At 30.6% G+C, this 13,352-nt stretch overlaps 1 protein-coding gene across 1 annotated transcript; it reads left to right on the top strand.

The window, feature by feature from the left end:
• Positions 1–8,542: 8,542 nt before the first annotated feature.
• On the top strand, positions 8,543–13,149 carry LOC126681042 (shikimate O-hydroxycinnamoyltransferase). Its single transcript, XM_050376410.1, has 3 exons — positions 8,543–8,708; positions 9,797–10,262; positions 12,038–13,149. Exons 2-3 carry the CDS (start codon positions 9,855–9,857, stop codon positions 12,923–12,925), a joined length of 1,296 nt encoding a protein of 431 aa, XP_050232367.1. The 5' UTR covers positions 8,543–8,708; positions 9,797–9,854; the 3' UTR covers positions 12,926–13,149.
• The last annotated feature ends 203 nt before the right edge of the window (positions 13,150–13,352 follow it).

The raw sequence follows: 13,352 nt of genomic DNA, 5'->3' as shown, positions 1-13,352 counted from the left end.
CGATGAGACTAAGATACAAATTCATCTGAGGATTCTTGAATCGGCTGCGGTAGGAGGAGTGGATGTAAGATTTGAAGAAGTCTGAGAAAGATGAAATTGAAAAGGGGAGGAAGAAGAAGAAGATGCTAACGAGAATGATGTATGAGGCTTGAGAGGATGATAACGAGAATGCTAAGCTGGATGCATGAGGTTACAGCTATTATGGAAAATGGTGTTCTTACTGTTATTGTTCCCTATGAGTTGAGATTTGCTTTAAATGGAGAATTGGGTAATGGAGTATTTGTAAATTGTAGGAGTGTGAAAGCTGCACACCAAGTGTTTGATATAATGTCTAAGAGGAACTCTCATCATTGATGGCTGTTGTTTGTGGTTCGTGGGATCTGAAAAATAGGTGAAAATGATGTGTATATGTTGCTGCCACTTTTACTGGGCTCCTAGTGATTGGCCACTTTGATATTCTTTTGGTCGAAAAAAGGGTCCTTCTCATGTTAAATTTTTGGAGTTAAATTCAATTTCTACTAAGAGTTGTTTTCTTGGCATGTATATTTGCTTTTTGAGTCACTCTCTTGCATAAGAGGCATCCCTACTCCCTATCACTTTTAGCTTATTTTCCCAACTCTTAAGCTTGATAATCATATAAATTACTCGCGGAATTATATAGCATGGATACGTATATGGAAAAACGGAACACTTAAACGCGAACAAGGTCGAAATGGTTTTAATTTAAGGTTTCCTAATAGGTTATCCAATGGAAACTAATAGATATTCCAAAATTTACCAACTGTTTACTATCAGTTTACTTAAAAAACAATTTACTATTGTTTTTATTTATATTATAAAATATTAAACTTATAGTTTATATCGGTTTACTAAATATAAATTTCCCAACGGTTTACTATCAATTTACTTAAAAAACAATTTACTATAGTTTATTTTTTAAAAAGTATAGAATATTAAAATTAGGGTTTATATCGGTCTACTATATATAAATTTACCAACAGTTTACTGTCAGTTTACTTAAAAAACAATTTACTATTGTTTATTTTTAAAAAATTATAAAATATTAATTTTATGGTTTATATCGGTTTACTAAATATAAGTTTACCAACGGTTGACTATCGGTTTAGTAACGGTTTACTAAATATAAATTTATCAACGGTTTACTACCAGTTTACTTAAAAAAATTACTATTATTTATTTTTTAAAAATTATAGAATATTAAACTTATGGTTCATATCGATTTACTAAATTTAAATTTACCAACAAGTTACTATCCGTTTACTTAAAAAACAATTTACTATTATTTATTTTTTACAAATTATAAAATATTAAACTTATGTTTATATCAGTTTACTAAATATTATTTTACCAACGGTTTATTTAAAAAATTACTATTGTTTATTTTTTAAATTATAAAATATTAAGCTTATGGTTTATATCGGTTTATTAAATATAAGTTTACCAACGGTTGACTGTCAGTTTACTAAAAAAGATAAACGGTTTACTCACGGTTCACTAACGATATTCTAAAAATAAAATTATAAAAAATATAAAAAGGTCAATATACTTTTTTACACAAAATACTACAACTTATAACCATATATTCAAAATTAAAATTATTACACATTTACCAACAGTTAACCCAACGTCTACTAACAGTGTACTAAAAATAAGGTTATGGGTGTACCACTAGTACACCATTGGTTAACTAGCAATAAAAAATAAAATTCAGTAACAGTTTACTAACGATTTTATTAAGGCTTAATGCCTTAAAAAAACCCGACCTTTCATCCCCTTTTCAATCCTACCCCGACGTTGAAAAATTGTCAATTTTACCCTAATTTGCATTTTTTTCATTTCAATTGTACCCTGAAGCATAAAATTGACCTTTATTTATTTGACAAAATTTCAATATTTTTTTATTTTTAAAAAATGGTCAATTTAATATAAAAAGTTAATCTAATGTAAAAAGGGTTAATTTAAATAATTTTTGCCAAAAAAAAAGGTCAATTTTATGCTTTAGGGTACAATTGAAATGAAAAAAATGCAAAATAGGGTACAATTGACAGATTTGCAACGTCAGGGTAGGATTGAAAAGAGGATGAAAGGTCAGGGTTTTTTAAGACATTAAACCTTTTATTAATGATATATTCAAAATAAAATTTATCGTAAATTAACCAACGGTTTACCCAATATTAACCATTGATTACCTAACACCCATTCATTTTCAATTACTACAAAAATTGCTAACATTTTACTAAAAGATAAATTAAATTACTAACCGTTTACTAACAATTGACTATCGTTTTACTAAGAAGACAACAATTTTAAAATTTTAGAAACAACATAAATCATAGCATTTAAAATTTATTTAAAAAAATAAATACAAAAAGCAATAATGCCCGAGAAGGATACAAAAAGCAATAAATGCTCTCTATGCTACCCCTCTTTTTGTGTTTTCATTGAATCAAATTGCTCACATTGAACCAAATTGCTACCAACAACAAAAGTAGAAGCAAACCAAGAGCAATACAAATGGGACTTTCATATCTACATGAAGTGGTGCAAAGGGAATGCCACAACCGCCAAATTGAAAAATCCCACTAAAAAAAATGATAAACAATGGGATCTTTTTGCTGTTCTTGAAGCCTAATAGAAACCTAAGCTGAAACAAATTTACTTCATTAAAAAAATTATTAAGTTTACCAACGGTTAACTTAGTGTGTACTAATGGTATTATTAAAATTAAAATAATTGGTTTACTTAAAATATAAATTACTATTTTTTATTTTATTTTTTATTTTTAAATCATAAAATATTAAAATGAATTATTATTTAATTTATTATTAGTTTACCAACAATAGTATAAAAAATGTATTAAATTAATTTCAACTTTATTACTTTTATTTTATAATAAAAATAACTTTACTATTAATTAATTATCGGTTTACTAACGGTTTACTAAACATCTGTTTATTATTAGTTCATTAACATTTGAAATAGAAGTAGGCACATCTTTATGGTAAAACAAAAAAACTGAATGTGACAGTAATGATAGAGAGCTATAAAAGAACAGAAATCAATATTATACTCCTAATAAGTTGACAAAAGATGAGACTATTAATGGTTAAGCAATATTAATATGCTCTTGAATTTGTTTAATACATACATAACACATGTTAGTGCAGACCCCGAACTTTTGGCCTCATTTACCATCTGCCAATACATTTAATTTTGAACCAAGTGAGCAAACAAATAAAGGGGTCTAAACCAATAATTGGTGGGACAATTCTACTGTTTCTATTAATATATATTTGCGTATTGCAAAAAACACTAAAAGGACACAATCAGGTCTTTATGATCCAAGCTTTTAGTGTTTCCTGAATTTTGTCCCAACCAAGAGGAGTAACCAATTGTTCAACTCTAACTAGTGATTACTGCTCTATTATATAGGTGTAACGCTGCTCTAATATCATTAATATATGGTGAAAAAAAACCATATTATTTTACAATGCTACTCTCTCAGTCAAACAATCGAGCATGTTATGTGCATAAACTAAACTAAGTTATAATCTCCAGTTCTAATTGATTGCATACCCATCTTGTGCAGGGAGTTGCATCAGATGAACAAAAAAGAAAGAATAAAGAAATATAACTCAACTCACTAATGACTAAATATCCTAAATTAATTACAATATGCGATTTCATTTCAACAAAATCAAGTAACGCCAAGCACGACCGCCGCTGTCTCCGATCGTCTTCTACGACGCTGAGCATCCGCTTTTTCTTATGCTCTCAAGGCGGAGAGCCGATTGCAAATTTCAATTATATGGTTTATGGCAAAATGGTAGTCTCGACGGCATTCATCAACGACGATCCGATGATTCCGATTATGGCAAAAAGGTAGTCTCTGCTGATTCCGATAACGACGAAGCACTAATGTTGTTGTTATTGTTGTTTGATTGATTTTTTTTAGGTGAAACTGAGAATCTGATTTTATACAAAAGAATCGTAAAATTAAAAAAAGAAAAGTTAGGTATGAGACACACTTATTTCATATAGTGATTTTGCAATGAAACATTATGATCCGTACTCATGAGATTAATTAGGCCTTTGGTGGTGCTGGGCCTAATTTCCTCTTAGTCTTAGAGATTTTTACATAAATAGAAGAAACGTGTAAAATATTTACCAAAATACTACGTTAAAGTTCATTTTACAGATATATTATTTTTATAAAACTTAATTACAAAAGTATTATCTATATAAAACTTAATTACAAAATACTGTACATTTAATTTTATTTATATATATTAAATATACTTTTTTTTGAAAAGATAATTATTTCATTCAAAAGACAATTTTATATTGACGTTTTTCTCATACACTACGTACTATCAACGTAAAGAAAATTCAGCCATGTCCGTATATAATTTTTTTAATTTAGTATATAATTCGTATTTGGTATACAATATATATAAAATCTGAATTATATCTGTAAATAATTTTTTAATTAGTATATAATTCGTATTCAAATCAAATAGTATGATACAAACAATTTATATTATTTCAAAATGTTTTAAAGAAATTACAACAGAATCTAAACAAAAAAATCAGAAAAAGAAGAAGATTAGTAGTCAACAATCGGACTCCAACAAATCCTATTAGGAATAAATCAAATACATATCAGTTTAACAATATATATATACAGATCAAATAAAAAGCTAAAATTGGCTTATTAGAAGAAGAATATGCATCCAGAGATTACAAAACTGCAGTTGAAAAGAATAATATGAAAATTGATTGTCTTCGACCACCTTCTTCATCGAATTCGAATTCTTCACCATTTTTCTCCATAAACACCTAAAACTCAAACATCTACCCCGTCGGAATGATGTACCTCTGCATTTGTCGTTCGACGTACAAGCGGTGTGATGCTCTACCGGAGAAAATAAGCGACGGCGATTTAACAAATGACGAGCAGCGGAAGGTACCTTTAAGTAGGCAAACGAGAGCAAGGTGGAGATGAACCAAAGAAGAGACGGGAAAGGAATGACAGGAAAGTAGGCAAGAAGAAAGGTGCGACAGATATTGGGAAGGAGACGGTTAATAGGCGGCGGCAGAGAGCAAAAAGTGAAAATTCCTATTTTCATTTCTGTGAAATACAATTTTAGGTTCAAACCTAAAAAGCACATAGCATAACAGTTATTTTATCTTAACATTGTATTTGAGTAAATAAAAAAGAAAAGCTTGTATTCGAGTAAATTTAAAAAATTATAATGTAAATAAAAATTAATGGATAGTATTCTTGTAATTATTTTGTAGTTTTAGAGTATGCGGTGTAATTTCTTCTTAGTCTTATCCTATGAAATGGTACAGTTGATGGGCTCAGATTATAGTCAGCTCAATCCTAACTATGAATCCGTAACTTTTCCAATTTTGCTATTAACTATCGAGAAAATTACACTGTATATGTACTTTTTATTATTTTTTGTAAATATATGTTTTCTTTAATTTGTTGATGAAAATGTTTTTAAAAATTTAGTATAAAAATATTCTTTTCAAAAATTTATCAAAAAATACCAAAAAATTATTAAATAATTATAAACAAGTTATAAAAAATTTATGAATATTTATACAAAATAACATATTTTTATATAAAAAAACAAGCGTAATTTTACAAATGGTATGATAATAATATTAGCATATTTACGAAAAGCTCATTAATATTTGGGCCAGATACAAAATGGCCCTCAAGAAATTAGTCCTTATATCTCAATTTTAAATTTTAATTGCACGGATATCCATTTTTATTTTTTATTGTTAAAACTCTATTTTTATATCAAAACTCTCCATTTTAAGCAGTGTTTAAAATTAAATTAAAATAAAGTCAGTGATTGACTTCCTTAATGTCTTCTAACTCTAAAATTCAATAACAAAACAGAAACCCTAGTTTCCATGAAGAAAATACCAAATCAAGATAAGTTATGAACTTCATTCAAACTAGTTTGGCCTAGATTCTACCTTATTTGGTTTAAGTAATACTTCTAGCATGTCCCAATTTTGCAACGATAATTATGGATAAGAATGACAAAATAAGTTGCCAATATTTCTGCTTTTTTCTGCATTGTGACGATAACCAATTTGGACCCAAAAGTCAATTTTCAAAGAATCAAAGTTTGGAAATATATAGGCTTAATTACTCAAAAACCCCCCACCTTTCACTTTGTTTTCGTTTATACCCTGACCTAGGAAAAATGTCATAAATACTACTGACCTTGTCATTGTGTTTCGCCCGTACCCCAAATTTCAAAAAAAAGATGATTTCTTAAAAACAACTAAATTTAAGGGTTATTTTATACCTTTTTCTATTAAAAAATGTACAAACTAATACTTCATCTTTAAAAACGTTCAAATAAGTCCTAAAATTAATTAATTTTTTAATTTAAATAAAATAAATAAATAAAATAACATAGTTTTATTAAGTCCTATTTATTACCGTACTCCTATTTTAAAAAACCGCTAATATTATTTTTTTCATTTTTTTTTTATTTTTACGAAAATAAGCTCCTTCCTCCATGGAGGAAGGAGCTGCTCCTTCCTCCATGTGAGGAAGGAGCTCGCACTGCTCCTTCCTCACATGGAGGAAGGAGCAGCGTGCTCCTTCCTCATGGAGGAAGGAGCTGCGAGCTCCTTCCTCCATGAGGAAGGAGCAGCGTCCTCCTTCCTCATGGAGGAAGGAGCTGCGAGCTCCTTCCTCCATGGAAGGAAGGAGAAGCTCCTCCTCCCATGGAGGAGGAGCTATTTTTTTTAATTTTTTTTTTAAAAAAAATTAAAAATAGATTTTAAAATTAAAGTACGGTATTATGTTGAAATTAATTAGTCTGATGTAAAAAAATTTACGGTTTTTTATTTTTAACAAATTATTGATAATTAATATGAATTAAATTATTATTATTAGTTGAATTTTTTAAAGAAGAAGGTGTTTTTGTATAATTAATAACATTGACGTGTAATTAGAATATATGCTAAAAATGAAGGATTATTTTAAACTCTTTTTCAAATGAAAAGAGATCAATTTAATACCTCGAGGGTACGGGCGAAACATAATGACAAGGTCAGTAGTATTTATGACATTTTTCCTAGGTCAGGGTATAAACGAAAACAAAGTGAAAGGTGGGGGGTTTTTGAGTAATTAGGCCAAATATATATATAAAAAGATCTTCACCAACCATGTAATAGGTTATTGGATAGGACCCACTTACGCACCATTAGCCAAAACGATCCTAACCATCTATAATGATGGGTTCCATCCCATGAAGCAATTACCCGAACCATGATGTTGAGTTGGTTGGTGGGCCCATTTGGTCAATAAAATTTTGGTGTCTGGCTAAAGCCGTATCTGTTGTGTGGTTGGATCACCATCTCACCAACTTTCCCACTAGCAATATTTTTTTTTACTCAACATGTAACATAATAATTTAATTTTGTATAATAATTTAAAAGATTGGTGTTATATTTTACTGTTTTTTCTTCTCTATTGTTATCAAAATTATTTTTATTTTTATTTTTTATGTATATTATAAAATTTAAATTTTTAAATGATTTTTTTTACATTCTAAATTGATAAAAGGATTAAAAAAATTATAAATATTAAAAAAATTATTTAACTTCAATAAAATGAGTCAATTTATCAAAAATTTCATATTTATCTTAATTCAATGTAATTATAACTTTTTATCTTTTAACATATTATAATTAATAACAATATATATAATCATTAATAATTTTACACAATAAATAATTAAAAGATTAAGTTATTATCTGTGATTTTAACACAAAAATAGTATAAATAAATAACCATCCCCGTCCATTTGTTAGCTTCTTTTTTAAAGAACAATTATCTGAATATCTACGATATGACTAATGTAATAATTGAAAGCCACAAATAATATATCTGTGCTTCCTCCTACTTTGATATCACGATAGCAATACGAGGCCCATCACGTCATCTAATTTTGTTTTTTAAAAAATTTATCATTTTTATTTATTTTTATAATTTTTATGTATTATTTAAAAAAATTAATTACAAATATAATTTCAATTTTTTAAAACTGATCCATATCAAAGTTCGAAACACAAAATTGAAATATGTTAGAATGCGTTTTATTAATTATTTTAATTTAGCACCATTAAGTATAAGGGAGTGAGTCTCATTGGAAAATTTGTATCCCCATATTTTGATACTAGAGAGACAAAGTAATTTCGGGATTAGTTGTGCCAAAAACAAATGATTAATGATAAACGGCCAAGTTATAAACAATTAATCTGGTTTTTCGTAGTTGCATAAGATTAGGCTCACCAACTTTTGGGAACATGGTTCCAACCTAAAGATCCCAGCTCAGAGCCTTGCACCATTTCCGGACTTAATATTTAATTAAAAGGATTAATAGGAAAACGTGGCAGTAAATAATAGGTCAAAAGCAGTAGGCGGGAGTAGGTGAATGAAACATTCGTCTCTCACCTTGCTCTCTATAAGAAAAGAGGTTTCGCTAACTCCCCCTCACCAACTCTCATTTTTTTCTTTTGCTTCAAATTCAATTCAAATACCTCTCTTCTTCTTCTTCTTAATTCAATTCGTTTTCATTTCTCACTCGTACCAGACGAAGACGATCGATTACCTTCATTTCCTCCCCCAAATTAATTCACAGGTACTGTTATTGTTCTGTTTTGTTATGACCATTTGTAGCTGAGATAGACGATCATTAAAATATTAGCCTTAACTATGCCCTGTGTGCGTTAGTGTGTATGATTTTGCTAGATTCTAGTAGCTTGAGTCTGCAGATAATATAATTTGATCATCTGTTTAAATTTTAATTATTGTCAAAGCTATTTTATTCGTATACCTTATGCCTGCTCTGTTTGGGAATAGCATTTCAGAAAAAATTAACATAGGTGTGAGTTTGAATATAATAAGGCATTATTATTACTTTTTTTTAAGTAATTTAATTTTAGAGTGATTTTATGATTAATTACTTAGTTTTGTTAATATTAATTCACTTTAATTAACCAACGAGTTCTAGCTCAAATGGTATACGCCCCAGACAACAAACTGTCAGGGTCTTGGGTTCAAATCATCCAACAAGTGCTTCCCCCTCACCAATTATAAAAAATTAAAATCACCTTAATTAAAATTATTGATATTGAAGATGTTTGACAAAATACAATAAAATTTCAGTCCACATATAGTGACAAATACGTTAAATTAAAAATATTAGATTCCATTTTCTTTCCCCATTATAATAATAATAGGAAATAGTTTTTTTTTTCAAAGATATACAAATATTACACTAGAGGATAAAATTAAGTACATACAAAAAATCAAATGATAAATTATAATAAATTTTAATTTAAAGTCTAATATTTGATCTACCTTGAGGTAAAATGAAACAACAAAAAAAAGTTTAATATAAATTTTAACGATTAAAATAAACTTGATTAATTCATCTTAAAATTTCAGTACATCATTTACAATTTTAAAATCTTGGATACTTTATTCCTAAACCTTCATTGATGAAACTTTAAAATTTTGATTAATCAAGATCTTCAATATGCATGATCAAAATTAAACTAAGCATCTTGATAAAAAAAAACAATAAATTTGTAGGTTGCTTTAATTGCAGATGATATAATTAGTTAATATGTGGATCTCCATATGTGAAAATATTAATTTCAATATTTTTATTTTCTTAGGATATTTTGTTTAAACAATTGACAAAATAAATATGAATAACTGCAGTTTCAAGGATCCTTCTGTGGGACCTACAAAACTAACGGTCAGCAACCGTCGTCAAAACATGATAATCAACGTCAAAGAGTCAGTACTAGTGCCGCCATCAGAAGAGACACCGCGAGTACCGCTGTGGAATTCAAACGTGGACCTGGTGGTGCCGCGCTTCCACACGCCGAGCGTCTACTTCTTCAGACCTACAGGCGCTTCAAACTTTTTTGATCCAAATGTACTCAAGTCCGCTCTTGGTAAGGCTCTGGTGCCGTTTTATCCGATGGCTGGACGGTTGAGAAGAGATGAGGATGGTCGTATTGAGATTGATTGCAATGCTGAAGGTGTGTTGTTTGTTGTGGCTGAAACGAACTCTGTTATTGATGATTTTGGTGATTTTGCGCCTACCTTGGAGCTCAAGCAGCTTATTCCGACTGTTGATTACTCCGGCGGGATCGATAGTTATGCTCTACTGGTTTTGCAGGTACGTAACTGATCTATTACATTAATTACAAGTTCTTTAAATGTTTTACACTGTCTCATTGTTTATATCTACCTCATATTAGTCATTAATCCGAGAAATTCTTAGGTGAACCAAGTTTGCTGTAGTACTAAACCATCCATTAAATACGTCACACGTGGTGTCATTCAGTGAAATCAACCAAGCGATACTATCACATTGATTATATTTTAATTAGAATTAAATGATCTTCAATGATTAGTTGCGACATGTAATAATGACATATGTCTCGCATTTAAAAGATGATTCATAGTCCTACACGGCGAACTAGTTTCATGCAAGTATTTAATCAATCTGATCTTACTATAAAATCGGTCGAAAGTAGCATATTAATTATAATCTCTTAAGTTCAGCAACTGATTTGGCAGACACTAAATCTGTAAATTTAAGAGAGTTCAATAATACTATTGCAATAATTTCGTTATAGTTTAATTAGCCATTACACCAATATTTGTATTGGTTTTATTTGGATATAAAATTCTTATGTTATTAATGAATCAAGTAGTTGAATTTGGTAGTATTACATTTGCTTAATTGAATGCGCCGGAAAAATTGTTTTGCTATTTATAGTCAATATAATGGCGTTTGTTTTTTCAGCTTTTATGAATTAAAGCTTGATTTATTGTGGATTTAGTGTAGAGTTTATGCAAGTTTTCTGTGGAAAATGGAGGGGTCCTAATATGGTTGTGGCATTCAAATAACTTAAATTGCTTTTTGCGCGATTAAGTTTGATACCGATCATTGATAATTACTGATATGTTGCCATCATGATTAATCTTGAAAGACTATTTGTGTGTACAGCTGTTTCTATATTCCGCATTTAGATAGATTGAGGTCCATCGTCTGAGAGAGAGTGAGAGACGCATTTTCTGCATTATTCAATATTATGGTGCTGATTAACATCTTTCAGTAGTTAAATGTTTGAACTATGAGCAGGATGAGATGATTGTTGGCCTAGGGATAGCCATATCTGATGCCTTTTCATTTTTGTTGAAACTTTGATTTTGATTTCTTCCGTTCCCATAATTTAGAATTTAATTTGAGTCTTCTGTGGTTTCATAATTTAGAATTGAATTATTGTGGATATAATTTAGAATTTATATCTCTAGTTGAACGGTGAAGGGTCTGCTGTGGTTTCAAATTCTGTTTGTGGAATGACATTTTTGAATGCAGTCAATTTACAAGCTTAAAAGTAGCCTCCTAGATTTGATGTACAACTTCATATGTTCAGATGAATCTAATAATACACATCTAATCCAACTAGCCGAAATTTATGTGTACGAAAGAGATTCTTTAGTTTCAGATTTGTTCAATCATTCTCCAAAGCTCATCGCTTAAGAATACTTAAAGGAATAACTGAAAATATGCTACTAGGCAAGCCTAATGTCAGCATCTTCAATGCATTCTCCTGAGAGGGAACTTATTTTTCCAACTGTTTTACTAGTGAGATAAATTGGTATTATCAAGCAATTTAAAAATATTTTAGGACTATGTTTAAGGTCAGTGTATTTAGGCAGATGAATAAATATCTTACCTTTGACTTAGTCAACTTGTGCTCCAGCAGTTCATATTAAGTGGACCTCATTCATTAAGTGCAAGTCTGGACTCCATCCTTTTCTCTTAATTGGTTAAGAGATTGAATTACATTATCAAAGATTTAATAGAAACTTGAGTTTTTTTGGCTGAAAGATTAACACTAATAAGGTTACTGAGCATGCTTTTGCTTTGACAATCTGCAGGTGACATACTTCAAATGTGGGGGAGCCTCCCTTGGTGTGGGTATGCAGCACCATGCAGCTGATGGGTTTTCTGGCCTTCACTTTGTGAATACATGGGCAGATATGGCTCGCGGTCTTGACTTAACCATCCCCCCATTCATTGACCGGACCCTCCTCCGTGCCAGAGATCCACCCCTGCCTCAATTTCAGCACATTGAGTACCAACCTCCTCCATTCTTGAAGAATCCTCCAGAAACCACAAAACCAGATAGCACAACAGTCTCGATTTTCAAGCTGTCCAAGGATCAGCTTAGCAAGCTCAAAGCTAAGGCAAAGGAAGACGGGAATACAATAAATTATAGTTCATATTCGATGTTGTCGGGTCATGTATGGAGATCTGCTTCCAGAGCTCGTGGACTTGCTGAAGACCAAGAAACCAAATTATACATTGCAACTGACGGACGGTCCAGATTGATCCCTCCGCTTCCACCAGGTTACTTCGGCAATGTGATCTTTACAGCAACACCAATTGCAGTAGCAGGTGATTTGGAATCAAAGCCAACCTGGTATGCTGCAAGCAAGATCCATGACGCGTTATCTTGCATGGACAACGATTACTTGAGGTCAGCTCTCGATTACCTAGAGCTTCAACCTGATCTATCCGCCCTTGTTCGAGGGGCTCACACTTTTAAGTGCCCGAATCTCGGGATTACTAGCTGGGTCAGGCTACCCATCCATGATGCAGATTTTGGATGGGGCAGACCAATTTTTATGGGACCTGGTGGGATCCCATACGAGGGTCTCTCATTCGTCTTGCCTAGCCCAACAAACGACGGGAGCTTATGGGTAGCCATTGCATTGCAATCCGCACACATGAAACTGTTTGAGAAGTTCATTTATGAAATTTAAGAAATTGAGCTACTGGCAATAAGTGGAAGCTCGTTTTGTTTTTGTAATTTCACGGTCAGCATGTATCTTTCAGTGTTGGTCATACATGTTTAAATTGATAAACACATTGCAGAAGAAGATGTCCTTTCAGAAGGGCTCCTGTTGTATACCTTTGCACATATGAAGGGACTTTTGGGAAAAGAAAATTATGTCTAATTTTATACAATAAGGTTTCTTTTGTTAAATGTTTCTGAGTTATTTATTTATAGCCAATGTTTCTTTACCTACAGCAAGGGTTTGCAAAAAATGAACAAAACTGGAAAATCAAATTGTATGATAAATTCATTTTTGTTCGGTTAGAATTTTTTTTGTATTTGTTTTTCTTCATTTGGTCAAATTAGAAGTACAAAATTTCCAGTTCCCTTTTCGTTTGAAACTGAACAGAAAA

Source organism: Mercurialis annua, linkage group LG5 (assembly GCF_937616625.2).
Source record: "Mercurialis annua linkage group LG5, ddMerAnnu1.2, whole genome shotgun sequence".
NCBI classification, from domain to species: domain Eukaryota; kingdom Viridiplantae; phylum Streptophyta; class Magnoliopsida; order Malpighiales; family Euphorbiaceae; genus Mercurialis; species Mercurialis annua.
The sequence above is the reverse complement of the archived record's forward strand: the minus strand, read 5'-3'. Positions and strand labels throughout refer to the sequence as shown.

Coding starts and splice junctions, on each gene's coding strand:
- LOC126681042 (XM_050376410.1), top strand. CDS start 9,855: ATGATAATCAACGTCAAAGAGTCAGTACTAGTGCCGCCATCAGAAGAG. Junction 10,263..12,037: donor ATGCTCTACTGGTTTTGCAG/GTACGTAACTGA, acceptor GACAATCTGCAG/GTGACATACTTCAAATGTGG.